This window comes from Canis lupus, chromosome 9 (assembly GCF_048164855.1).
Source record: "Canis lupus baileyi chromosome 9, mCanLup2.hap1, whole genome shotgun sequence".
In the NCBI taxonomy this organism is placed as follows: Eukaryota; Metazoa; Chordata; class Mammalia; order Carnivora; family Canidae; genus Canis; species Canis lupus.
Genome location: NC_132846.1, coordinates 38,108,776 through 38,136,317, shown reverse-complemented (window position 1 = coordinate 38,136,317; position 27,542 = coordinate 38,108,776). Strand labels below are relative to the sequence as shown.

The window sequence follows — 27,542 nt, the reverse complement described above, 5'->3', positions numbered from 1 at the left end:
CACCTGGGGCAGCTAATGTTCCAATTTACTTAATCAGGGATATCTCAAAGTGCTTTATTTAAAATAAACTAAATCTTTGAGTGCCTTATGGGAAATATATTTAAATAACCGAAACAGTCTTCTAATTTTTGACCAGATTAGTAGACGACTAATTTTTAAAATCTGTTATATAGTTCACCAAGGTCCCATCTGGTAGGAGACCTCAGATATTTTTCTGTTCCACAAAGCACAGCTTCACATCCCAAAGTATTTGGGAATTCTGCAGACAGGTTCGCAGCAACACGAGTGTCAGTTCCTGAACCTCCCAACCGTTTCATCCCCCAAAAAAGTTTGGGCAAGGGCCAGGCGTCAGAATTAGACAAATCACGGAAGACAAAGGGCACTGCTGACCACGAGCGCACCCGCCCGGCCCCGCTAGAGGCCGGGAGGGGCCGCGCCTCCCGCATGAGCTCTAACACGTAGGCGGAGCGGACCCGGCCTGGGAGCCCGGAGCCGGGCCGGGGCTGCGGTGCTGCGCCCGAGCACGTACCGGGGCGTGGCCTGCAGCGCGGCGGGCGGGGTTTGGGGAAGTTTCTCCCAGAGGCTGGTGTTTCGCATCCTCATCATGTATAACCAGCGGCACCGGGGATCCAAGGGGTGGCCGGTCCTCTCCGCATCCCTGTTCTTTTCCCCGCCGAGGATCTATCTGGTCAGTGCTGCTCTCAGGCACCTGTCTTTCCTCTCCGTCCCGCAATGGAGCCGAAACATGGGAATAAAAGAAATTAAATAGTACAAGGAGATCGGGTGTCTGGGCAGCGTCTTGGATAAAACCGTCCACTACAGGTAAGAAAATTATGTCCAAATGAAAGGTATGAACACCACAAAGCTCCAGAAGGCGTTTGATAGGAGGTTTGTGATAAGGTATAGCTTTTATATTACAGGGAGACTATTTCGTATCAAATTCTACAGATCAAACCACGATCTGTAAAACGATCTGGGACAACAGGTTCTGCGCTATTTTAAGGGATGAAATAGGAGTGAAGTGGTTAGTGGCAGACCTAAAAACAAAACAAACACCTGAGTAAAAGATTTTTCTTTACACTTTTGTTGGTTCCAGTTGGCAACATGTTGGCGAAGGTCTTACTTAACCAAAAAGAAAAAAAAAAAAGATTTCACATTCTTTGCACCTTGTTTTTGACGTTGCTACATTGGAAATAAGAACTTGTAGAATCTAAATGTTTACATTTATGCAAAGCCAGTAACTTTAAGCTCATATTTTCTGTATTTTAGAGGTTGTAGGCAATAAGAGCTATTTGGAGCGCTAATTGCAAAGTTATACAAACTTAAAAAAAATAAAAAATAAACGTGTCTATTCTGCCATTAAGCCAAACAGCTCAGGGAGAACTGTATCAATGGTATACTTTTTCTAGTTCAGTAAAGAGCTTTCCATATATCACCTCACTTATCTGTTAATGCTTCCATCACCAGACACCCAAATCTCTCGTTCAAATGCAAAATTTGATAGCACTTTAGGACACCATTTTTACTCATTTTCATTTGTGTCTTGCCATTTCTCACTTAGGACACCCCCTCAGTGTTCTCTATGACTTCATTACCTTCACCCTATTGCTTTCTCTTGTTTGCTATTTAAGCAGTTAAAAGGGAAAAAAGTACTACGTGTTGCTTAACTGGCTAGCAGGCTGCGGCGTTCAGCACCATGGGCTATGGAGTCACTTATGGCCAGCTCAAACGCTTTGAACCTTGAGCTACCTCTCCAAGACTGTTTTCTTATGTAGAAATGTGATATAAATATTAACTCCTAGGGTTTTTTGAGGATTGTGAGATAACATGTAAAATGCTTAGCACAAAGTCTAGTATATAATACCGAAGAGATACCAGACTCATTTTAACTCCTAATCTAAATGCCATTGTACTAAGTTGTGGTAAGCTCTCTGTGACACTTTTTAGTCCCAAAGTTAAAAGTGAGGCCTAGAACAAAAGAACAAACTATACTAACTGCTCTGCTATACTTTCTTCAGCTGTGAAAATAATACTGTGGTCATTCGCTCACAACAGCACCAGAGAACCGGTGAAGTATAGGCACGCATAGGAAGAAGAGCTATTATAGAATTCTAGCTGCTAGAGTATACTTCAGAGAAACGCATTATAAAGAAATAAGTGACAGTCTCAGAGGTCACAATGCTGGGAATGAAGGGCTGGTTGTGCTATTTCCAACAGGTTCAAGGACTCCAGGGAGGGTTGTTTTCTGAATGACCAAGACGTGGGTACTTGTTTTCTTCCAGTTCTGTTCTTTAAAGTGACTTCCTCTTTTAAATCACTGCTCTTACAAGCCATTTTCTGACTCCTGATCATTATATAATCTGATCACTTATTAATATTTGAAAACTAAACATATACTAATTTTCAACTAAAGCTAATTTGCTACCAAAATAAGCAGAATTTTTGGTATTTTGAGCTGAAAATATTATGCAACTATGTTATTCTGAAATGCCATCTCTATACTATCTGTAACGAAATACAGACATACTTTGGATTATAGTATTTACAGTGAACTATACATGTGCCCCCCAAATCTTGGAGTAAGGCTTCGTATTATAATTTTTGTTCCCAAATTTTCATGTAATTGTAATAACATTTTCTTCAGTCTTAGAGAAAAACAGCCACCTAAGATCTGGGGCTTAGATCATTTTGTCCAGGATATTTTGTTCTTATAACATCAGGTTACAGGACCTAAGGCTCTGGCACTGCCTATGTAATTTGTCCATAAAAATCATTTGCTGTTACTTCTAGATGCAGAGGTTCACGGGGGTTTTTAATCTTTTTGTGCTAAAATTTTTTTTAAGTGAGAATGTATTACTTTTATAATCATAAAAGAAATAGAACTATTCCATAAACAAAATACAGAAAAAAATTGAATAAAGCGATTTTAAAAATATATACAGTATCATTTAAAAAAATGCAAGTTTTGTTCTAATTTCATATTAGAGTCAGAAGACCTCTAAGTTTAAATCTTTGGGGTACCATTTACTACCTTGAAGACTTGGACAAGTCGATTATCATTTGAAGTCTACATATTTTTATCTATGAAATGGGAATAAATTGGAAATCTTGTGGCCCTTACAACATTATGTAACTATAATGTTCAGGATTTGCTTCACTCATCTCATTCACCTGGGATTAAAGCATTAAAATCTGCTTTACTTTAGTAGGTTCACAAATTTATAAATGATAAGTTTCTTTTCTAAAGGCGTATTTTTTACAGTGGAACATTATACTTTACTTAACATGACATTTAGGAACAGTATACATTAAAGTGATGGCAATAAAATGTAGAAATAATCACTGATGTAAAACTTTCATAAAATAATTAAATTATTGGTAATCAGTTTCATGAGTTGGAGGCATTGAAGCAAATATTTTAATATAAAAGCTGATCAAAGGGGGCCTGGTCCACAGAAGATGTTTATTTGATGTAACAAAACAATACAGTTAGTGTTAGATCCAACCACAAAAAGCAAAAGGAATGAAAAATTTGTACAATGCACATAGAAAAACAAGATGTTTACTGTGACAACTATATATTTCTAAAATAATGCTTCTAAAATTACTCAATTATTGAAATCTACATGAAAACAGAAGGATGTTAATAGCGACAAAGTGCATAAAAACCAAACATCAAATTTTGAGCAAATTAACATACTAGGCAATTTTGCTAACAAAGCATGATTTTTTTTTTCTTGTTCACAATCTGCTCAAAATATCTTTATACCAACAGGGTGGGCAGAACATTTAGGTTTAATATCAATTACACAATATTAGCATAAACTTCCACAACTACAGATAGGGTATTGTTTTCTTTTGAGCTGGCAAAGTGACTACAGAAACATCAGATCATTTCTCTGAATTGAGAATTTTATCCAAATAAATGTCACATACCTTCCAGATATATGCATATCTTTCTATATCATGTAAATGGCTTTACCCATTTAAATAATAAACCATACAAGCATTTAAGAATCATTATTATATGATCAACAATGTCATGTTCCAGGTTTAACAATTTCATAGGCCAAAAAAAATTTCTTCTTAAAAACTAGTTTTATAAATGCAGAATATATTGCATGAGTAACTGCTGGTATTTTCTTAAGAAAATATATTGTGCAATTGTGGCTACCATGTACTGCTGGCAAATCATTATTGTTTATGTAAAATGTGAAAAAACTGAGTAAAAATTTTTCAAACTGATCATGATGAAAGGTTACTGCCTTCTTAAAAAAAATTATATTGGCATCTTATTAAAAATAATTCGATAAGGGACAAACTCCCTAGCCCAAAATAAATAAATAAAAAGGTGCATTTTAAAAATGACGCTACTGCAATGTAATGGTTTAAATACCAAGGAACTGTGAAAATGTGCTGTCTGTGATCTGGCGTTAAAGAATGTACTAAAAAAGAGCATTAATGTAAATGAAGTAGAAAGGGGATCAAGACTGAACTTAACCAAGTTTGTGCAGTATTGTAGCCAGGCTTCTAAAATTAGATATAGAAAATATAAATAGACTGCTTTAGGTAATGAGCCACCAGTGTCCAAAAAAAGGAATGAGATTATGAAAAAGCTCAGTTAACTTGATCCAAAGCTCTGAGTAATTCTTCACCCTGCAGTAGGTTTCTGCTGCCTTGTATAGGAGCATTAACTTCACAATCATAACTGGTCAGTTGTGGTAATCCACTCTCATCCATTGATTGCCCCAGCAGTCTACACGCTAAATCTGAAAAACAAAGACATGCCTAAATATTTGTTCACCTCATCAACAAATATTTTGAACACTCACTATGCTATAGGTATTGCAGGAAAATCAAATAAGCTCTAGGTTTTCAGTCTATAGAGCAAAACCACAGCTATGTACATAGGTAAGTGCAATAAAGTGTTACTGGTGCTGTCACAGCATTTAAAGGACACAATGATGGCAAACGGAGTGATAAATCAATTTTGAAAAGGGCATAAAAATGTACAATTTTCAGCTTCTATTCAGTATTGATAGCACAGAGACAGATATATGTAAAAGGCAATTTCTAAAAATTAAAAGTTCCATCTTGAAATAGCTATTCCTGCGTTACGACCAGCAGATAAAACGCTACCTTACTTTTAATGATGCTAAAGAATGAAAATGACTCTGAGAGTAAAGCTTCTAAATAAAGTTTCATATATTTTAATTCTCTGTGGAATGTTGAAGGGTAGAAAGAATAAACTAACCAGAAGGTATTAAAATAATTGTCTTTTGCTCCATTCCATTCTGTTCACTAGACTTGCATCCTTTTACGCGTTTCCAAGAAAGTGATGTAGTAGTTGCACGATCATCTGGCTGCTGTAATAATGTTCCCTAAAAACAGTAAAGTTATTTCAGTTTTACTGTGTTGAATTTCTTTTAAATCAACAACTTTGAAGTCAGGTTAAATTTAATAACAGTACAAAGGCAGATTTCTTAAATACGGCCCTAAATTATTTTTCTTTCTTTCTCTTAATATACTATGATAAAGTCATTTGCCACTCATTATGGCAATTGTTTCTGTGAATGTCTTCCAGTTAGTATTACCTGAAAATATCAGTATGAATCACACCATCCCTGATTTAACATTAACTACTGTCTACAACAAGAATGTATTCATTAAATGTATTTTAAAAAATATTTCATTTATTTATATGACAGAGAGCACAAGCAAGGGGAGCAACAGGAGAGGGAGGGGCTCAATCCCAGGACTCTGGGATTATGACCTGAGCTGAAGGCAGACACGTAACTGACTGAGCCCCTCATTATATGTATTTTTATGAAATAGTACATACAAAGTGAAAGAAATAATGTTTAACTTCTGAAAATATAATTTTTTTAATCTGAGAAAAATGAAGAATTAGCTATATATTAATTTACATTATATATAGTACATTAGCTAGAACAGAAAAACAAATATGTACTCTCACACTTACAATTCCTACTGCTTGAAAAAGTGAACCGTCATGTTCTATTTTTCGCTTTCTCTGCGCATTCTGCAAAGCTAGTATCTTTGGATTTAATTCTTCCTCAGGAATGGTAGTTCTGAAAAAAATATGATTGCTTTATTACTATTTTTAAAATATCTAACTTTTTTTGAAAATATATAATGCTTGTTTGCCAACATTAAGGAATATGTTATATGTAAAAGAACTTTCCTGATTGTTTGTCATCTTAAAAGTCAAAGCTCAATTTTTAAAACAAAATTTCTTAAAATATGCATTTACCTGTTCATAAAACAGATCTGAACACAACTAAATTGACATTTTTATAGGTTAAAGTGAAATATTGGCTCTTCATTCCACTCAGTATAATATACAGATATTCTTGGGACTATAGTAATACAAGGTAATTTCACATTTGTATAGTGTTTTTTCATTTATAAAACACTGCATGTTCATTAGTTCACTTTAGCCTCACACCAGTCTCCAAGATAAGGAGGTATATAACACTCATTTTATAAATGAGAAACCTGAAGCTTGTTTTCAATGGGGCTTTAAGCAAATTACTTAGCTGCAGATATGGAAGTACATTCTAAATCTCCTAATACCCACTCCTTTCCCAGTAATCTTTCCCACTAAACCACTTTGTCCTCAGTATTGATCTGGTTATCAAATCTGAACTATCTGCATTTAAATTAATATTAAATAGTGAAGAACTGTTTTATGCATCAGGCAAATGAATTATCATCTATTTTGTCTCTTCAAGAATTCCTCCCCCCAGCTCATACACAATCACAATGTCTCTTTGCTCTGTTCCATGCAGTTGGAATGCCATATGGATATCACTTACCCATATGATACATTATTCAAATTGCTCTCCTACATGCAGTTTTGTTTTGTATTTTAAAAAATTCTATAAAACCTTCACTATATAGATAGGCAAGTTTAAAAATTCCTATATAAATATATTATCTTTATGAAACGTAACTGTCATGTAAATATCACTTTAGTATTAGTAAAAAAAAAAAAAAAAAAAAAAAAAGGCCTTCATAGAGCTCTTCAAGGTAAGTTCATCTCTTAAAATTGGTAGCATATACTATTTTGGAACTAATGTGGAAAAAAACTGCTAAAGTGAACTATATGGTAGACTGGCTTTGACAGGTAGTTAGCTGTTCAGAGAACTGAACATCTCATAGTCCTCTGTACTAACAGTAAACTGTAAATTCAAAGTCATTACCAATTCTATAACTATAGTCATTCATCTATCCATCTAATAACCATTTACTGAGCAAGTAATACAAATTACATACTGTACTAAATATTAGTACCATCTAAGACATTGTCACTGCCTTAAAAGAGCTGAGTCTACAGTCAGTTGGTGACATACTAATTTGTAAAGTAAATGCAAACACTTCTTTGTTAATCTAAAGCCCCAAGATCTTTTCTTAGTTCTGGAAAACGGTTCCTCCTAGCATTCTAGGTCAAAATAGTGATGAAGGGCAGAAGAAAAAGGCCATAAATTCTTGTTATGGCAGTGCTTTCCTCCTTAAACTGCCCCACCAACTAGCTAAAACTTGTTTCCTCTGATTACAGCCTCAAATTTAAAATGTCAAATCTCACTATAAAAATTACATATAGAGCTGAGTGAAATAAGTCAATTGGAGAAGGACAAACATTATATGGTCTCATTCATTTGGGGAATATAAAAAATAGTGAAAGGGAATAAAGGGGAAAGGAGAAAAAATGAGTGGGAAATATCAGGGAGGGAGACAGAACATGAGAGACTCCTAACTCTGGGAAACGAACTGGGGGTGGTTGAAGGGGAGGTGGGCAGGGGGTGGGGGTGATTGAGTGAAGGGCACTGAGGGGGGCACTTGATGGGATGAGCACTGGGTGTTATTCTATATGTTGGCAAATTGAACATCAATAAAAAATAAACTTATAAAAAAATACAACTTAAAAAATTATATATAGAAATTGTAACTTAAAATTTGGGTGGTATAAAGGTATTTGCTCAAACTAACTCCATAAAAGCAACATCATAAATCATGCTTAGATTCTTGTTGTAGCTTTTAAACATTTATTTAACCTATAATATAGCTAATGTTCTATAAATATGTAATGAAAAATAAAAGCAATTATACATAAATTTTAAAAGAAGGCTTGTAAATAAATACCTGTATTAAATACTGAGGATTGAAGACTATCAGGCTCAATTTGAAATGGGGAATTGGAAATACCCTTAAGTTGGAAAGTCTTTTATTCAAGTAAGCTTTAAAATAACTCAAAGAGACAGAAACAGTGAAGATGGTTAACTAGTCTGATTTACTTAGCTACAAGTAATTGGGCCAATTTTTGTACATTTAAGAACTTATTGGCCGCATTATTTTTTTAAAGGTACTGGAAGACCCTCCTACCTCCTACATTTAGATAGGTGATGTGGTTATTTTCAAGAAAATAAATACACAAGTTAATTTAGAAACATTTTTTTGAGTGCTTGTTTTATCAGAATTTGTATGTCAATTTAATATTCTTAAAGCATATTTACCAGAAAGTTAGTTATGTTTAGACATAATTAACCCTACATACATTTTAATAAAAGAGCTGTAACGTTAGTGTTATATATAAATACCTTTGACTCAAAGTGACAGATAACACGTTAGGGCTTCTTGGATGAGATTTTTCCGTCTGTTCTATTACTCCTTTTCCTGCTCTGTTTGGTGAGGCTGTCCGACTTCCAGTATCACTGTATGGTGATGTTGTGGCACTAGTAGTTACTTTAGGTACATGGGTAGGAGATGGAGCTGCAATCAATATTTTAATGTCTTCTATGCCATCTTTTGTCACTGTTTTTAATTCATCAGTGGTAGCAGTGGTACTGGTAGTAGTAAGAGGAGGTTCTTGCATTGGAGTCGGCTGGAATACTGTAATTGTGCTCGCACTTTGAGGACTTGTAGAATTGCTTTCCAGTGGTGACAACTGATCGAAGGAACGTAACTGGAAGTCATCATCCATTGGGATATAAGGAGCTAACATCTCCAAGTCTAAATCAGTGTCCTTTAAAGCAACAAGTACATGAGTTTTACAATGGCCACATCGTATAAAAGAAAAGTTAACCCCAAAATCACTTCAAGCTAAAAATTAATAAAGTTTAATAGAAAATATAATAAACAAGTTCATATACCTGGGTGGAAAATGGATTCTTTGCTTCTGTGTCTTCAGCAAAAAGTTTCTCTACCAATTCAAGCTTAAATTCATTGACCATATCACTATCCACATCAAAACAATATTCACTGGGACTGTTGGGCTGTAAAAGGAATTCAATGTGTTTACTTTTCCCTGAGGAAACCTACATATATTTTGTTAGTTGTTAGAATTCTCAAGCCAGACCTCAGAGAATACACAACAAAGTCCATTTCTTCTATCACATTTTATCTAACTAGTGACAAGTTAAACTTCAGAGCTTGCATTTATAACTATACATTTCTATGTAACAACATCATTTATGAAATTAGGACTAAAAGATACATTCATCTGCTTCTTCTGAAGAATAAAACTCATCTACTAATTCAACTCCCACATGGTACCTAATTGGCCAATAACTAGATATGATATACTCACTGGAATCTACCTTTATCCTGAGAGGCCAAACTTCCATGATGATGTACCTAAAAATCTCACATGTTTCGGGGGTGGGGTAGGGGTGAGGATGTAAGTTCTTTTACTTACATTCACCTTAATGAATATAGTACTATTTCATTAGGTAGGGGTTCCAAGCAAGGATTCTAACCAGTCACTTGTAACTACATAGTCTAAGAATAAGCTTTTGCTTTCTTCATTTTAACATTTGTTAGATTTACTTTTGTTAGATAAAAAAACAAAATAAATCAATAGATTTTTATGCTGGGTAAGCTGAGCAACTACAGCACAGACTGTATTTTCCGGAAGGCTGTGAGACAGATGTCAAATCTCCTACTCTTAGCTCACCAGTTTGAACTGATAAATATTACATGTAAAATTATTCACCACTTATTAAGACTTACTTGTGCCTCATGGTCATAATATTCAAGTCTGAGTTGCCTTACTACTCCTGAGCATATTTTTTGACATAGTAAGCTCTGAAATGGAATCGTTCTAGATTTAGAAATAAAGCCCTATGTGACATCTTTAGTCTTGGCCTCAGCCTAACCCTTAAAAACTATTTTCATTGTGTTTATAGAAAAACTATTATCAAGACAGAACTTGAGTAAAAAATAGTTATTAGGTATTTACTCTGTTTAAGACTTGGTATTTTCATATTATACTTATCTAGGATTTCAAAACAGTGATGAAAATTGGGCTAAATTAGGCAAATAGCTTAGGGTCCCTTCGCTTTTAAAAAGCTTAGTTAAAATAAGCCTTTTGCTACTTGACAGTTCTCCAACTCATAGGGTAATATACCTTTGAGGGTAGCAATTACAGGCACACACATTGTTCTCTGTGGATGTCTAAATTCAAGACTTTTTTTGTATTCATTTTATAAATACATTCCTAAAATTAAAATATGAAAGTTATCCTCTTCTTAGATCATGACACCTACCTCAGGTGAACTTTGTCTAGTGCTTCCATCAGAAGGACTAGCTGGCTGATCTTGAATCTGGGGCATAGTAAAAGAAAGTTCCAGTGACTCTGGATTTGGCTCTAATTTTAACGCAACTTCTTGATTGAGTGCCGGGTCAGCACTACTTCGAAGTGGCTTTGGAGTTTCAGAAGCAGGTAATGGAGACATTGCCAAATTTATATTCTGTAATTTTTCGTTGGATGAGGGGAGCATTACATCATTATACAACGGAACTTCCTCAAGTTGTTGGTCATCAGTTTCTGTGTCTATAGGGGAAAAATTATTAATCAATTTAAAGAATGGCTAGATTTTAACATATAGGGAATTATATGCCCCCTTTTACAAAAGGTCTAATTCACTCAAACAAGAGTGTTACCAAATTTTCCTTAATCAGAAAGTTTTCAGATATTATGGTATAATCATTAAGTCTGAGTTGTCTTTCCAATCTACTGTTGACAGGTCCTATTATATTTATGGCATAAAAATCCCCTGCAATTCCAACCTTTTCATACCTTCTACTCATTAAAATTTAACCAACTTTGAAATTACAATTTTCATTTTCAGTGTCTGATATTATGTTATGACTGATTATCCTTTAATGAACTACACCTACTGCAATATAATTTTTACACTGTGGAGAAAATATGGCAACAGGATATAGAAATAAGAGTAGCTGAGAAACATTCAAGTAGGAAAAAGAAAGACCTAAGAACCCTTTGAAGCACAACTTACAACAATGACACAGAAGCAGGAATGCTTAGAAATTGCAGGGGCAAACATATTTAAGCAAATACTTTGAAAAAGACATTGAAAAACAAAATATGTAAGACTGCAATATTCACATGATTACCAACAATAACATGTCCAAGTTTAGTTAAAATGGGCTTGCAGCAACAGATAGAGTTTTTAGGCAATCGAAACAATAACTAAAGACCCACCATTGCTGCCGAAATCTAAAGATATGATTGTGTCTCCAGCAGCTGGGGCCAGCAAAGTTAAAGCATCAGGTTCCTTTTTAAGCTTATCAAAGAGACTACTTGTATCTTCTGATTCAACTTTGGTGAATAGCTGAGTCATTTTCATATCTGAAGATTCAACTGGTTTGAGGACACATTCTGTTTGTTGAAGGGAGAAAATCAAGTCGTGCTGAATAATACCACTGTCAAAAAAGAGAGATTAGTAGTTCTTAAATGAGCATTGACACAATAGGGTGGGGGTGACTGAAATAACCTGTCTCTTAAAATTCTGCTTTATGAAAAGGAACATTTTAAGATGCTTTATACTAATCTCTCATGCATACCTGGTTACATTCAGGGTATAAAATAGCAATATGAAATAAAGACCTCTAAAAATTCAAGAACTTCAGATATCCCTTTGGGAAGAGTGATGGTGACAAAGAAATGTAATAGTCAAGTACATGAAGGATACAAACAGATCCTCACAATTTTTATGCTGATTCACATGTAATAAAACCAACACAGAAGAATTCTTTGAGACTGATGCATGAGGTATGACCTAAAGATGGTCCTAAAATAAAAAGATAGATAAACGACCAAGGTCTTTCTAAGAAGGGTGCCATATTTTCCTTGGTGCCAAGAAAATGATACCTGCAGGATAGCATTGAAGAGGAATGATGAAAAACAGACCCATCTTTGTGTTTGGCTTAAATATAAGTTTTATTGTCCCTTTAATCAATAAATATTTAAGTGTTTACTAAGTGAAATGAACCAAGGATACAAAGCTTAAAACACATAACCTTTGCCCTCAGAAGTTTATAACCCAGTGTGAAAGTAGATGTGCAAACAATTAAAAAACAAAACGGGAACTGCTGAAATACAGAAAATCTGCTTCACAGAGAAGCCAAAAGCTGAAACTCTGGCTCAACTAGTTTTTGGCATATGGGTAATGGGGAAAAGCAGGACATTCCAAGTGGATGATTCTTATATAATAGGAAAGTCATGAAAGAACTCTTTGGCACTAATATTAAAACATTAAAGTATGGCAAAACTACAACAGCAACATTTAAGGACAGTGTCAGAAGTGGCAAAAAATAAAAACAAATTACCAAAATCTTCCAAAGAGAGGTGGCCACAGATTTTAGAAAGAGGATGGAATCTGTGAAAGCATGTGAGTATAGAAAATGACAAGAAATGATGCTATGCAAGTAAGCCATGGTTTATCTTGGGAGTGATGAAAAGATATTTAAAATAATTCTAAGGAAAATGAGATGATCAGATATCCATGCAAGAAAACTCAGCATGGTGGTAATTTAGAAGATGGACTAGAAGGGCGTAGTCACCTGCTAAAGTAGATCAAATGAAAGATTAGTTTATGAGATCCATAATATTCACAAGCCAGTAAACTAAAAGAAAAGTTCATGAATATACAAGAGCCATGGACATTATACAGCATTTTACAGTCATTTCATATAGGATTTCATCTAATGCTCATTACAACCTTCTGAGCTAACTATTATCATCTCTTCTATATGGGTGAAATGCAAAGAAATGAGAATTTCCCAAGGTCCTGGAGCTAATGAGTGAAAGAGCTATGACATAAACCTAACTATTCCAAGGCCAGTATTCTTCCTACAAAAATAACATAGCTACCTGAGATAGTATATGCTGATAGATACACGATTAAAACTAATCCAATAGGAGATCTGGAGTTTTTTCAAGGTCTTTTTAAAAATGGGAGTGAAAAGGATGCGAATAGATGGCTACTGTAGAATAGCTGGCCCAGACACTCAAGTCAGAGTACTAAAAACCATAATTAGGCAGAAATATGAAAACAAAATACAGTTAACATTTATAATCTTCTTCTCCTATATAAAATGATTATCCAAAAAAGTTACTACTTGCTCCCCCAAAATATTTACATTCCAAGCTTACCTCACAACATAATTTACACATACAATGCACTGTGGTTGAGAGTTCTTAGTGTTATATATGACAGTTGCTTGAGTTTCAACCCAGACATAACCACCTCTTTTGGCAAGCATCCTGTACTGTCCTGTGGTGACTTGTCCTTTAGTAAACACTAGGAGTGGAAAGGAGAAAGAGTCAAGCAGAGAAAATAACTTTGAATTTTCAATCAAATGAATGCATGCTGAATGCTGGCCATTATTTTAGAAAAGAAGAGATATGTTTATTTTAAGGGAACCAGTTGTAACTGTTTAAAGTGATAGAGAAAAAGCCCCAGTATAGCCAAAAATATATGCATTTCATTCTTCTAACCTCCAAAATAAACTCCTTTCCTGCCAATCTTCATTTTAAATAAAATGAAAGCTAGAAATGAGGGACAGCACTGACTAAAATTCCTTTAACAACTTGTATGTTGAAAGTATCAGAAAGACTAAAGAATGAATAATCTTTTTTTTTTTAATTTTTATTTATTTATAATAGTCACAGAGAGAGAAAGAGAGAGAGGCAGAGACATAGGCAGAGGGAGAAGCAGGCTCCATGCACCGGGAGCCTGATGTGGGATTCGATCCCGGGTCTCCAGGATCGTGCCCTGGGCCAAAGGCAGGCGCCAAACCGCTGCGCCACCCAGGGATCCCGAGAATGAGTAATCTTGATTCTATAGAGAACATCTGAGCAAGTGGCACTGCTATATTTTCTTAAATTTCTACCGAGGTTTCCAGAGAATTAACAATGTTTCAAATAGTGGTGCAAGCATATTTGAATCTCAACTGGTATCATACTAAAAATCTTTTTTTTTCATACTAAAAATCTTTTGGCAATTTAGGCAATTTTAATCTATTACTGATTTGGAAGAAAATACTAGATAAATAGTAATGAGGACATTACCATGAGTACTAGGGGCCCTGACTGCTGATTTGGGCTCATTCTACATTCAAGGCTAATCGTACTATAACTCAGTTGACACTCAAATATACCCAATCACATTGGGAAGTCATGTTAGGTACAGATTAAATGGGCAAGTGAGATTTCAAAGTCTTACTATATGGATCTTTAAATAACATTAACAAGTAAAATGGAGAATTTTATCTTATGTCACAGGTACCTGTTACCACTTGCATTGATCACCTTCACATTCACCGAGTCACTGAACAGTTACTTTGAGTGCCTTCCATGTGCCAACAACTGGTTTGAATACTTTATTACAAATCCTAAAAATGATGCTATAATATTCTATGACCTTTTTTTAGTCTTTTTTAAATACAAAGACCAACTACCAAGTTAGTTTTACATATTATTAAATGATTCTACTTTAATTAGTTTTGGTTACAACAAACACAAAACAAGATTTAATGGTCAAGATTCCTAATGAAGAATACTATTAAGACATTTAGCCTAGGATAGGCGCCTGGGTGGCTCAGTTGGTTAAGCATTTGACTCCTGATCTCAGCTCAGGTCTTGATCTCAGGTTTGTGAGTTCAAGCCCCAAACTTTAAAAAAAAAAAAAAAAAAAAAAATTTAGTCTAGGAAGATTGGTTAATTTTAACCAAAAAGTTAGATATCTGTCTAAACAGTAAAGAGATTGTAAGAGTTAAATAATTAGAATATCTGTAGTTCTTCCACTGTACTTACTATCATGATGAGTTTTGGTCAGATGGTCAGAGTCCAAAGCATGATAATATTCATATATTGAGCGGCCCAAAAGTTCTTCTGGCTCATATCCCATCAATTCAGTAATTCTGTTAAGTAAAAAATAGAAGAGAAAAAAATAAACTAAATGATAAAGACTTTGCTTCTCCAAAGTAACTGATATGGATTAATCCTACAGACAAGTGGATTTTCAAAAATAAAGAGCATCCTTCTTTGCTTAGAATAAGTTAAATCTCACCTTTGGTAACTCTACAGTTAACTAAATACAGCACCATGCATTTCTGTAAGTCTTCTGGAGTCATCCTGCTACTTGACCCTTTTATCCCCTTCACCCAAACTTGTTACCTACCTTTTAAAAAGATTTATTTATTTACTTGAGAGAGAGGGTGCCAGGAGGGAGGGGCAAAGGGAGAGGGAGAGGGAGAGGGAGAGACAGTCTCAAGCAGACTCCATGCTAAGCGCAGAGCCCAACGTGGGGCTGGATCCCACAACTCCGAGGTCATGACCTGAGCTAAAGCCAAGAGTTAGATACTCAAAGTGACTGTGTCACCCAGGTGCTCCCTATTTTTAATCACATTTATTGTACTTACTTCAGTAACAAGACAAGGGATTCATAACTAGATAGGAAGTACTGCTAAATTAAATGATAAAAGTTATAAAGGTAGTCACTGACATTTAATTTGAAATATAAGATTATATCCATAGTATTAATTTACCATAAAACCAGATTCTTTATTTAACAGTGCCCTAGGCAAGGCTTCACTTTAGGGGAATCAATATCTATTACAGAATTTTAATATCACCAACCAAAGACTATCTACATTAAATGGGAACTTAAGAAATACATATTATGTAGGTTTTAGAATATGCTCTTGTATTTAAGTTTTTTTAATTACATAAAAATATAGGAATTCATTTCAGATGAAAAAATGATATCAAACTGAAAATGGACTAGAAAATAATTCAGTTACCCCTTCTGATTTCCAGGCAACTCTTTTAGGACAGATATTATTAGATCTTACTACTTTCTATAATCACACTCTGAAATGGGACCCATTTCATGTGAAAGAGAATGCTATCTTCTTAGTAACACACTAAACAGAAATATTCTCTTCTAAGAGCAAAACATGAGTTCAACTTTTCAATTTCTCATTTTTAGACTTCAAAAGACTTCCTGAGGTGTAAGCAAAAGTTACTTCACGTACTGTGTCCAAAAACACAACTACAAAAAACACAGAGGGAAGATACCTTTCTAAAAAATGTATAAAAGGAATACTGTTTGTGTTGTCACACTTTAAGGCAAGATCTGCCATACAGTTTATTCCAAAATAAAAACAGGTAAATAGAAAGTGGTTTGTAAAAAATCAAACGAAACCAAGCTAAAATCCAAGCTTCTTTACAAAGGGATATCCCTAAACACATCTGCACTAGGTGGCAGCATTACAAAAGGAAACTACGGTTTTTAAAAATAGTCCTGTTTCTTTAAATTATACTTTAAAAATAATTTTAATTGGTCTTATATTGGTTACTTAAATGAAATTCCCATGGAATTAATAAAAACTTCCATTGTTTAAATCGTTATATGCCTGAGTGTGTCTGGTACTGTTCTAGGTATGAAAATGCCAGGTCAAAACTCAACATGTAGCTAATCTTCTGGAACAGTTACCATACTACTCATGAAATAATGTGGTAAGTGTAGTGACAAGAATCTGTTGCAGGAATCAGAGGAACCACCCTTATCCAGGAGAAGAAATGGTTGGCTGAGGGACAACGTTTTAGGAGTTTAGGAGAGTGAAAGGAGACTTAGGGAGTTGAACAGACATGAGAAACAGAGAAAGCAAAACCATTTCAAGAAGGTATACCAGAAGCAAAGCAGAGATGAGCTTAACACTGTATAAATAAGAAGGATTCATGTGGTTAGTGGAGGCAGATGAGGAGAGATGAGTTTAGAGAAGTAACCAGATTAATGAGGGCCTTGTATTATCATGTTAAGAAGCTCTAGTTTAATTAGATGTCAATCAGTACTTCTGAGTTGAGGTATGCCTATCACTAAGGGAGACAAGATGTTAAAATATAAACGGCATATTTTCCTAGAAAATCAATTTAACTTTAGAGAATTACATAACTTATATTCTGTACCAAAAAGGGAAGTGATCCAGAAAATCTTATCAAAAAGTGTTTTTAAGGGACTAGGACTAGGATCTAAAGCAACTACACAGCATATAATTCATTCATTTTAAGTGTCCCAAGTGCAAGAACTGTTGCTCTTCATTTCTACTTTGCCATGATCTTGTAGATGCTCAAATAAATGTGTTAAATGACCATACATGGAAATTGGTACAGTAAATATTGTTTGTGAGACAGTTTGAATGCCAGAAGCTTGATAGGTTAGCTTTTCTCAAAATTGGGCAAAAATTTTTCTAGATCTCAGTTCTTAGGGGTTTTAGATGTGAGAAGTTTTTAGAAAGAGCTCCAACCAGAAAACAGCAATCTCCTGGACAAACTCAAAACCTTACTTGGTTGCTCTCTAAGCTGGCAGTCTTTACTCCTCTGTCATGATCATTCTGCCAGTTTTTTGATATAACCAGAGAGAAATGTCACTCCCTCTCTCAATTCTCATTCTAGCTCTGCTAGAATTTTCTCCCCAGCTTACCTCTATACTTTGCTAGAGTTCAAAAACTAAAAAAAAAAAATCCTCAAAAAAAAGAATTTCTGTTCTTTCATATATTCACATGAATAATGGAAATAAACACCATAAAGCACTTGTTAGTTTTTCTATCTTCATTTTTCTGATAGCTGACACCAGTGGTAAAGCATTTACTATGTGTATGAGGCACTCAACAAATTCCTTTAATCCTGGCAACAGCCTTTTGAAATATTACCCTTCCTTAATAGGTAAGGATCATAAAATTTGAAATAGTTAAGGTCAAATACCAAGGCCACACGGTAAGTATCAGAACTGCAAGCCAGGGATCCCTGGGTGGTGCAGCGGTTTAACGCCTGCCTTTGGCCCAGGGCACGATCCTGGAGACCCGGGATCGAATCCCACCATCGGGCTCCCGGTGCATGGAGCCTGCTTCTCCCTCTGCCTGTGTCTCCGCCTCTCTCTCTCTCTCAATGTGTGACTATCATAAATAAATAAAAATAAAAATTAAAAAAAAAAAAAAAACTGCAAGCCAGGACTGAATCCAGGACTATGGGATTTTAAAGCCAGAGTTCTGTCACATTTCCTTGTCCAGTGGGGTGGGGGATTCCTATCTACTTTGTATCATGACTAAGTGCTTAAAATTGGTTTTCTCATACAAGCTTTAAGTTGACCCTACATAAAGTGTTACCAAAGATGAAACTGGGAGACCTGGGTGGCTCAGTAGTTGAGCAACTGCCTTCAGCTCAGGTCATGATCCCGGGGTCCTGGAATCGAGTCCCACATCAAGCTCCCCATAGGGAGCCTGCTGCTCCCTCTGCCTATGTCTCTGCCTCTCATGAATAAAAAATAAATAAATAAATAAAAAGAAAACAAAAGATGAAGAAACTGATGTGCCAAGATCATTTGGATATAGGCATCAAAGTCAGGATTTAGTAGTCTGGCTGTGGAATCTATGCCTTCAGTTACTATATTACACAGGCATACATTAAAAAAAAAAATGGGACAAGCAAATAATTACAATAGTAGAAAAAATGTTGACAGATGTACGCACAATGAATAGTATAGTTTCTTGAAGGATAAAGGGAAGTTCCATAAAGAAGTAGATGGCTCTTGAAAGATAAATGTGTGTTAGGAATTGAAGAAAACTTCATTGCTGAATGGGAAAATGTGTGTAAAGGAACTAAGACAGCAAGTTAGCATGTGGTGTTCTCCAGCTGTAGGATGTTGGGGACATCAGAGTAATCCCCTCTTCCTGATTAATTTAGAGAAGTGGTCAGGGGCCAGATCATAAATATTTTTGTTGGCCATGCTAAGAAGTTTGGGTTTTATTGTAGAGGTCCATTTTTCTTTCAGCTTTTCAAAAGGTACATCTTTTGATAAAGAAAATCCCTTGCCCTCCTCTAATATTTTTATAAACCCAAGTTTTTTCTGTGTAAAGATAAAGGGAAACAATTGACACATTTTCAACAGTAATATGATATTATCTGATTTTCACATAATGAAGTCCACTTTTGGGTGATGTAAATGAGAGATTAAAAGGGCATAAATCTTTTGGCAGAGAGGCAGCCTAGGAGATTATGGCAAAAATTTGAGCCAAAGGTTGTAATAATGAGCTGAAGAATTCAGCGGCAGGAAGGCAAGGGTAGAAAGGAGGGAATGGACCAAGAGATATATGTAGATAGTAAATCTATAGGATTTAGAGACCAATTGAGTACAGATGATGAAAGTAAAAGAGGGATCCCTGGGTGGCTCAGTGGTTGAGCGTCTGCCTTCAGCTCAGGGCATGATCCCAGGCCCTAGGATGGAGTCCCACATCGGGCTCCCCACAGGGAGCCTGCTTCTCCATCTGTCTCTCTCGATCTGTCTCTTATTAATAAATAGATAAAATCTTCAAAAAAAAAAAAAAAAGATTGTAAAAGAAAAGTTAAGGATAAATTCCAAATTTTTGCAGGAGTTATGTATCTACAGTGGTATACTACCCATGTCAGCATTATTAAAACAGCGCAATTTTTAAAGTTGTTGTTTTGGGGCAATAGTGGTATAGTTCAATTATAGAAATACTCAGTTTATTAATATAGAAGATTATCCAGATAAAATATCAACTTTGCAGTTAAAAATAAATATGGACATAAATTTGGGAAAAGGCAATAGAAATAAATCATGGGTAATATGTAGGGGTAAGGAGATGATCAAACATTTTCCTCTCTAGTCCATAACCAAAAGTATTTTATTCTTTCCCAAATAATGCATTGTATCTTTGAAATATGTTTCTTTTTAAATAAGTTAGAAGCCCTAAAGGAAAATGACCCCATCATTATGATTTTTGATAGCACCTTGATAGAGTATTCATAGTGCACAGTAAGTGTTTGATAAATGCAGCTGAATTAATCTACAAAGTTAATCTAGTATTACTGACTTTTACAATGTATCACTATTCAACTTCGTGGAAGGAAGCATTCGCAGTCTTTATTATAGTGAATGGTAAAAAAAAAAAATACGCTAGGGACTAATTAAAATTTTCAAGTTATATTTTACATATATTATTTACCTTTCATCACAATAAGAAAATTTCATATCCAGACTGTGACGACTGAGAAAAGTCTTGCTATCTAAAGGAATTTCAATATTTGATGGATGAGGAATGGGTTCACAAATCAGCACCAAGCACGTCATGGGTGGTTTCTTATACCCACACTGAGATTGGTTACTATTAGTATCGTAGACATGAATGTGGCCTGTGCAGTGAAGTACCTATGTACAAAGAAAACAAAGCAGTTTTTTAAAAAGCATAATATGCTAGTTAAAAAATGCAGAGATAAACATCTGAAGTGTGACACAGCAGATAAGCTTTGATAAAATTTATTGTCATTAGTGGATTAACCATATCTTTGAAATCAATAAATGTTTCCTGGGTAACACCACTCATGTAACTCAGGCACCATAAAACACTCTTTAAAAATTTTCTTTCAGACAAATCTGGGCTGATTTTTCATTCATTTCATCATAGTGGCTGTTTATTATTTTGTTACTTCTTACTTCAATGAATGTTGCAACACTGAGCAAAGAAATGAAATAATAAACAGAAAATTAAGTTATATCAAGACTCAAACACTGAGTGGGTGGCAAAGCCAACTGATTAAGTTAGTTCAGTACAATTTAAGTTCATGCCTCAAAGAGAGATTTCTAGTTTGGGATGGTAACTCAGCAAATGCTAATAAATAACTGTAAGTTTTCCCTCACAATTCTAATGCTATTTTATGTATTAGTAGTGTTGGGATATACATCACTACTCACAAGTCATTTTTACTTACTTTCCATGTTGCTGACTTGATGTTCATAGTTCTCCCCCGGCTAGTTAGGGTACACTTCATTCTGAGAAAAAAACTTCGCTGTGTATTCTGCTCTTTACCCTTTTTCACAAGGCCTAATGAATGAAAGCATGAAATAAAATTTAAAAACTAAATTTTTAAGTTTGTCACAGAGTAGCACAAAGGTGCTATATTCAATTAATAAGTCTCAGCATGAATAATGATTCACACTCCAACACATTCAAGAGATCTAACATGATTCAATCACTAACTGGGGTTCACAACTCCCAATGATTCCCTGGTTTCAGACAGCAGTTAATCATTTCACATTCAAGCTTGTGAAGTTGGCAAAATTACAAAGAAACATAAATGTGGTATAAATTTGCCTTGTAATTGTGCTACCAGTTTACAAGCACATCCCAAAAAAGACTGCAGCAAACTCCTCTAAACCTTTGCTAAATGTGTTAGCTCAATTTATAATAAGCATTCCCTATATTTATAGAACTTTTAAATCAGCAACTTTCTTTTCAAAGCAAATACCATTTTTATTTATCTGATTTTTCTTTAAATCTTCCTGTAAAGCAGGCATGACATTATTTCTACTTTGTTACTAGAGGAAAAAAACAAAGCAAATAAAATGAACATACTGAATGACTTTTCCAAGCAAAACTAGAGTGAAATAAAATCAGATCTATTTACTCCCATTCCAAACCTTACAGAACTAAGAAATGGTGAGAAGGAAAAAAAATGAAAAGCATAGAGGTGAGGAAAAGAGAACACATGTTTAGGAAACAGTAGATAGGGATCCCTGGGTGGCGCAGCGGTTTGGCGCCTGCCTTTGGCCCAGGGCGCGATCCTGGAGACCCGGGATCGAATCCCACATCAGGCTCCCGGTGCATGGAGCCTGCTTCTCCTTCTGCCTATGTCTCTGCCTCTCTCTCTCTCTCTCTCTGTGTGACTATCATAAAAAAAAAAAAAAAAAAAAAAAAAAAAAAAAAAAAAGGAAACAGTAGATAGTTCAGGATGCTATAATATGAAGTACATGCAGAAGAGTAATGAGACAGAAAGGGAAGATTAGGGTTGTTAATAATGGAGGACTTCTGATGGCCTAAGGAGTTGTCTTAAATATGCAACATGAAACTTCTAAAAAATTCTGAGATGGGAAGCACAATCAGGAATTTAAGGTATATTAATCCAGAAGTAATATATATAATGCATTAGAATCACAGGATAATGATGGTAATCAGGGGCTGAGCAGTAGCAGAAGTGAAAAGGGTGACAAAAGACATATGAAGAACTATAATCTATAAAAACTTGAAAACTGATGGAAGTAGTTGGGGAGGAGAGAAATTTAAAAAGAAAAAAGATCTGAAGATTTTAAGGCTAATATACTGAAAGAAAAGTGTCAAGTAGAAAGGAAACAAGATATTAAGTTTAAATTTAGGCTTATTAGCTGGAAATGCTGGACTCTTGAGGAAGAAGAATTCTGGAAGAAGAGTGCTAGTTCCATACCAATGGAACTAGGCAAGGGGGTGGTCTTGATGCTGATACAAATTATTTGGGTTTACTCAAAAATTAACTTTGCCCTCCCTAGAAGCATTTGAGAATCAATTTTAAGAAGATGCCATGAGAACCATACTGGTCTCAGTGGTGGTACAGACAGAGGTGAGTTGTAGTTGTGGTGCTGGCAGAGATTTACTTGTAAATTCTCTGTGGATTTTCAGTCCTTAATAATCTAAGCTTGAATTGTACTGACTTCTGGAAACCCAAAGCTTCTGAATTGAGACATGAAGATTAATTTAAAAACCAAGGTACAGGATCCCTGGGTGGCGCAGCGGTTTGGCGCCTGCCTTTGGCCCAGGGCGCGATCCTGGAGACCTGGGATCGAATCCGTCGGGCTCCCGGTGCATGGAGCCTACTTCTCCCTCTGCCTGTGTCTCTGCCTCTCTCTCTCTCTGTGACTATCATAAATAAATAAATTTAAAAAAAAAGAAAAAGATTTAAAAAAACCAAGGTACTAGCATTTTCCTAATGGAAAAAAAATTTCAAAAGAACTAAATTTTCAGACCTTTAAAAATAAATCATATCTTATAATAATTTAATGGACTCTAAGTCATCATTTTAGAATTTAAACGAAAAAGTAATAGGACTATGTCATATAAACACATCACAGGTTCTTAGCATATCATTGGAATGTGATATATTGCAGCAGTCCCTCTTTTCTAAAAATGAAAAGTGTAGTTTTTCCTTCTCAACGCAACATCAAACATTCATTACTTCAGGAATGATTTCCAAAAAGTTCATGTACCATAAAAACCCATCTGTTTACAAAAATAAAAATAGAAAAAGTTTGTTTAAAAATATACATCTAGGGCAGCCATGGTGGCGCAGCGGTTTAGTGCCGCCTGCAGACCAGGTGTGATCCTGGAGACCCAGGATCGAGTCCCATGTCAGGCTCCCCGCAGGGAGCCTACTTCTCCCTCTGCCTGTGTCTCTGCCTCTCTCTCTCTGTGTGACTCTCATGAATAAATAAATAAATCATAAATAAATAAATAAATAAATAAATAAATAAATAAACAAACAAACAAACAAACAAACTTCTAAACTATATTATGGGGGATCCCTGGGTGGCTCAGCGGTTTGGTGCCTGCCTTTGGCCCAGGGCCTGATCCTGGAGACCCAAGATCGAGTCCCACGTTGGGCTCCCTGCATGAAGCCTGCTTCTCCCTCTGCCTGGGTCTTTGCCTCTCTCTTTCTGTGTCTCTCGTGAATAAATAAATAAAATCTTTTTTAAAAATAAATAAATGAACTGTATTATGTAGAATATATTTGATTTAGAATAATGCATTAACATCATTACCAAATCAAAACAAAACTTCCTAATATCCATCTATTCATAGTCTAGCCCAAGGGAAGCGCTAAGCAGCCAGTACAAACTTCAAAGTCTAAACACTAGAAGCCCTATTTTAAACTAACTGACAGCCCACTTAGGTCCCTGTGTGAAGTATATTTACTCTTCCTTTATATAAAATTCTAAAAATTATATATTTGCTTTCCAAGTGTACAGTAAACACAAAGTATGAGATTAAAAAACAGAAGAGGGCTCCTATTGGAAAGGTCAAAAGTGACCACAGAATGTAATGAGAGTTGGTGAACATGAAATATCTCCAAAGTACTAATGAGTGTGGACTCATCTCCATTTACCTGAGTTTAACCTACACTCTGCCATTTATCTTGGTAAGTTACTTAATAACTTACATAATCTTGGTAAGTTACTTAATAACTCAGTGCCTCAGTTTCCTCAGTAAAATAGAAATAGTAACCTCACAGGGTGTTATGAGGAAAAAGAAGTTAAAGCACATAGCAGCAGGGAACAATGTTCTGGCACAGAATACTATCTAAATAGAGGTTAACTATTATTGTAAATGAGATGAAAAAGAAAACCATAAAAATATCCAAAAAATGTTATGAACTTGAGGTTGTTTAATACAGAAGCAAACAAACATACATTGGAGAGCAGCAAAGAACTACAGAGCAGAATGACAGGTTTTCATTGTGATAACTTTACAAATTATCTTTATATTTTGTTTAAGAAGGCATAGGTGTAAAGAGACTTCGTTAGTTATTAAGTTTTCGTAATTCAAAAGGTACTTTCCAAAAATCTTAGAAACTTATTTTTAATAATTCATTCCTAAGAGTTAAGAGGTCTTAGTGGTCTTTTTTGTTGTTGCTAATGTGGGAGAATCCATAATATAATACTTTGTAATTTTACTACATAGTCTCAAATAACCGTGAATATCCTGAGGTCAAATAAGCAGTTATTAAGCTCTTAAAAATCTGGTGAACTTTCTCTTTTCTTTTTCTTGGTCCTTTAGAAAGCTTGAATGCAAACTGGTACCTCAAGTGTAGTAACTATCTAAATTCTTATTTGAGTATGATTTCTCTTGGCCTTACAGTTGTACGCTATAAATTGACTTCTTTGAAGGTCCCGATTTTATTTACTTTTCCATTTAATGTGGTTTATATCTATATAATTATTCGTGGAATTAGGTGGGCTTTAAAATTTTTTTAAGTCTTTTTATGAAATCTCTAAAAAAATAGAATAATGCAGATTTCACAAAGAACAGAACATTAAACATGAAACGATGTTTTGAGCCTCAGGTTAATACAACAGCAAATTTTAAAATTAGTAAGTGTCTTATTCTATAAAACCACTTGTTACATTAAATCAAACAATAGACTTTTCTTCTTACCATTTCTGTGTGTAAGCATTTCTCTCATTTCCTCATGGTCACATGGATGAGTAAAATCAAACACACTGTGTCCAGTTAGTTCAAACTGTAAACACATTTAAAAAATTAGATTTATATCATAAAATCATAAAAACATACAGAAAGGGTTCTTAATATGTAGGTATTTTACCTGAGTCAATCCCATGTATTTGTTCACATTATCAGAAATGTAAATCATGTCACCATCATCTGTGAGAACCATAACAAAACCATCCAGGGCTTTCAAATAAAAGCAATTCATCTGTGCCTTCATTTCATCTTCAATATCTAAATCACCTAAAAAGGGCACATGAAAAGAAAAATAATTAACGTAAAAGTTATACTTAAATGATAATATTTAGATATTTTTATAAAGTTTTCCCAACACTTTATTTAAAAACTACAATTAGATTTGCCAGCTGTTTTTAATGATTATTTAAGGTTAACATAGCAAGCAAACCACTGAAAAGAGAAAGAAGGGTCACGTTATTAAAAGGAAGATAGGTATAGGAAGGTGGGGGAAAGGCCAATATCTTAAAAATTCCTTACTGAAGCTTTAAAAGCAGGCAATTAAAATCACATTAAAAAAGGAGTGAGAGTATGACCACCTTCTAATTACTTCTAATTTCTAATTTTCAGGCCTATTGCATCTTTGTAAAACTCACCAGCATCCAGAAGCTTCCTTACACGCAAATAGCTGATGGTAAGCCTCATAACAGAAGCCTTATCAAGATGCGAGCTCACATTATGAGGAAGTGGCAACTGATGAGCAAGCTCGTAAAAAACTTCAGACTCTTTACTTCTCCGAGATCTGGCTGCATCTCTAGACTTTTCTTTTCGACGTTCAGAACTTATTCTATTTAACAAAAGAGGAAGAGGAGAGGAGAGAAAAACAGAACACTTATATAAGTTAGTTTGCTGTTGCTTGGATATAATTAATTTTACACTTTCCTGCTTTCCACGGAACAATTAAAAGATGCCATGTGGATTATTTTATATAGAGATTTGTTTAGTACATGAATGTACAAGTAAGAATGTAAAATACAGGTATACAAATTTCTGGATTACTGAAGACATAAGGAATTCTCACAAGAGGTCCAAGATGATGCTTTACTTTTTAAAAAGATTTTATTTATTTACTCATGAGAGACACAGAGACAGAGGCGGAGACACAGGCAAAGGGAGAAGCAGGCTCCATGCAGGGAGCCCGAGGTGGGACTCGATCCCAGGTCTCCAGGATCACGCCCTGGGCTGAAGGTGGCGCTAAACCACTGAGCCACCTGGGCTGCCCCAAGATGAAGTTTTAGATCTGTCTAGAACAGGGTATTTCCTCCCTGGAATATGCAATTAGGATGTTTTTGTTTTAGCCAAAATCTAAAAAGTAGCCTATGTATGTAAGGCTGCACTCTCACAGCCATTCAGAAGTAGTCTCAACGTAGAGAAATCACCACAAAGTCTAGTGAAACTAAAGTTGTACATATTAACTTGAAAACAAGAGTTAAGCCGACTACAGACTGCAGGTACAGACTGATTTTTGACTTGTTTCTTTTGACTCCAGTATTTTCCCATCCTCTACCCTACTACATGAGCAATATTGACTGCTATAATAAGTTACCATTTTCAGGTTGCTTCTTCCCTTATCAGCCCCTATTCTATTACTGGCACAACAGGTACCAAATAAAGGCAGGAGTATAGGGGGAAATAAAAAAGATGTGGCACAACGTAAGAATTCAAAGAAATAGGTTAACAAAGATTAATAAAGGTGTCAAAACAATGACATATCTTTAGGGAACTCTTCCAAGAATAAAGTCAGAAAGATTTTCCTAAGTCACAGCAAGCAGAGACATATTCCTCTGCTTAATTGTGTGGCAACATCTATGCCTCCTGACCCAGCTGGAGGTAAGCAAGGCTTAAACCTGGTTCTGTCCTTAGTTTCTTCTTTAATAGCTATTGCTTATTAAAACCTACTATGTGTCAAGCTACCAAATACCAGATGCCTAGTTCTCTCCTAAACTGTAAATAGCTTAAATATTATTCCTTTTTACACATGAGGTTATACAGTAGGTTAAAAACAGCCATTATATAGCAGATGGAATTTGAACACAGTTGTTTTTTTACTCCCATGTCTTTGTTTGCTCTTCCAGTGTTTTATCTTA

At 35.1% G+C, this 27,542-nt stretch overlaps 1 protein-coding gene and 1 long non-coding RNA gene across 2 annotated transcripts in view; one reads left to right on the top strand and one right to left on the bottom strand.

Annotated features, from left to right (window-relative positions):
• The first annotated feature begins 552 nt into the window (after positions 1 to 552).
• On the top strand, positions 553 to 26,382 carry LOC140640067 (uncharacterized). The gene is made up of 2 exons (XR_012036728.1): positions 553 to 822; positions 26,026 to 26,382. It is a non-coding gene; the product is annotated as an uncharacterized lncRNA (long non-coding RNA).
• HIF1A (hypoxia inducible factor 1 subunit alpha) overlaps positions 3,445 to 27,542 on the bottom strand; it is a 42,770-nt gene continuing 18,672 nt past the window's right edge. The window contains exons 2-15 of the mRNA XM_072838847.1: positions 26,052 to 26,242; positions 25,538 to 25,683; positions 25,369 to 25,453; positions 21,119 to 21,231; positions 20,356 to 20,558; positions 15,143 to 15,249; positions 13,481 to 13,628; positions 11,528 to 11,748; positions 10,569 to 10,855; positions 9,174 to 9,296; positions 8,622 to 9,046; positions 5,984 to 6,092; positions 5,255 to 5,381; positions 3,445 to 4,769 (exon numbers count right to left, since the gene is read on the bottom strand). Of these exons, the coding sequence (XP_072694948.1) occupies positions 4,618 to 4,769; positions 5,255 to 5,381; positions 5,984 to 6,092; positions 8,622 to 9,046; positions 9,174 to 9,296; positions 10,569 to 10,855; positions 11,528 to 11,748; positions 13,481 to 13,628; positions 15,143 to 15,249; positions 20,356 to 20,558; positions 21,119 to 21,231; positions 25,369 to 25,453; positions 25,538 to 25,683; positions 26,052 to 26,242 (2,437 nt within the window). The 3' untranslated portion in view covers positions 3,445 to 4,617. The remainder of the gene's footprint in view (positions 4,770 to 5,254; positions 5,382 to 5,983; positions 6,093 to 8,621; positions 9,047 to 9,173; positions 9,297 to 10,568; positions 10,856 to 11,527; positions 11,749 to 13,480; positions 13,629 to 15,142; positions 15,250 to 20,355; positions 20,559 to 21,118; positions 21,232 to 25,368; positions 25,454 to 25,537; positions 25,684 to 26,051; positions 26,243 to 27,542) is intronic.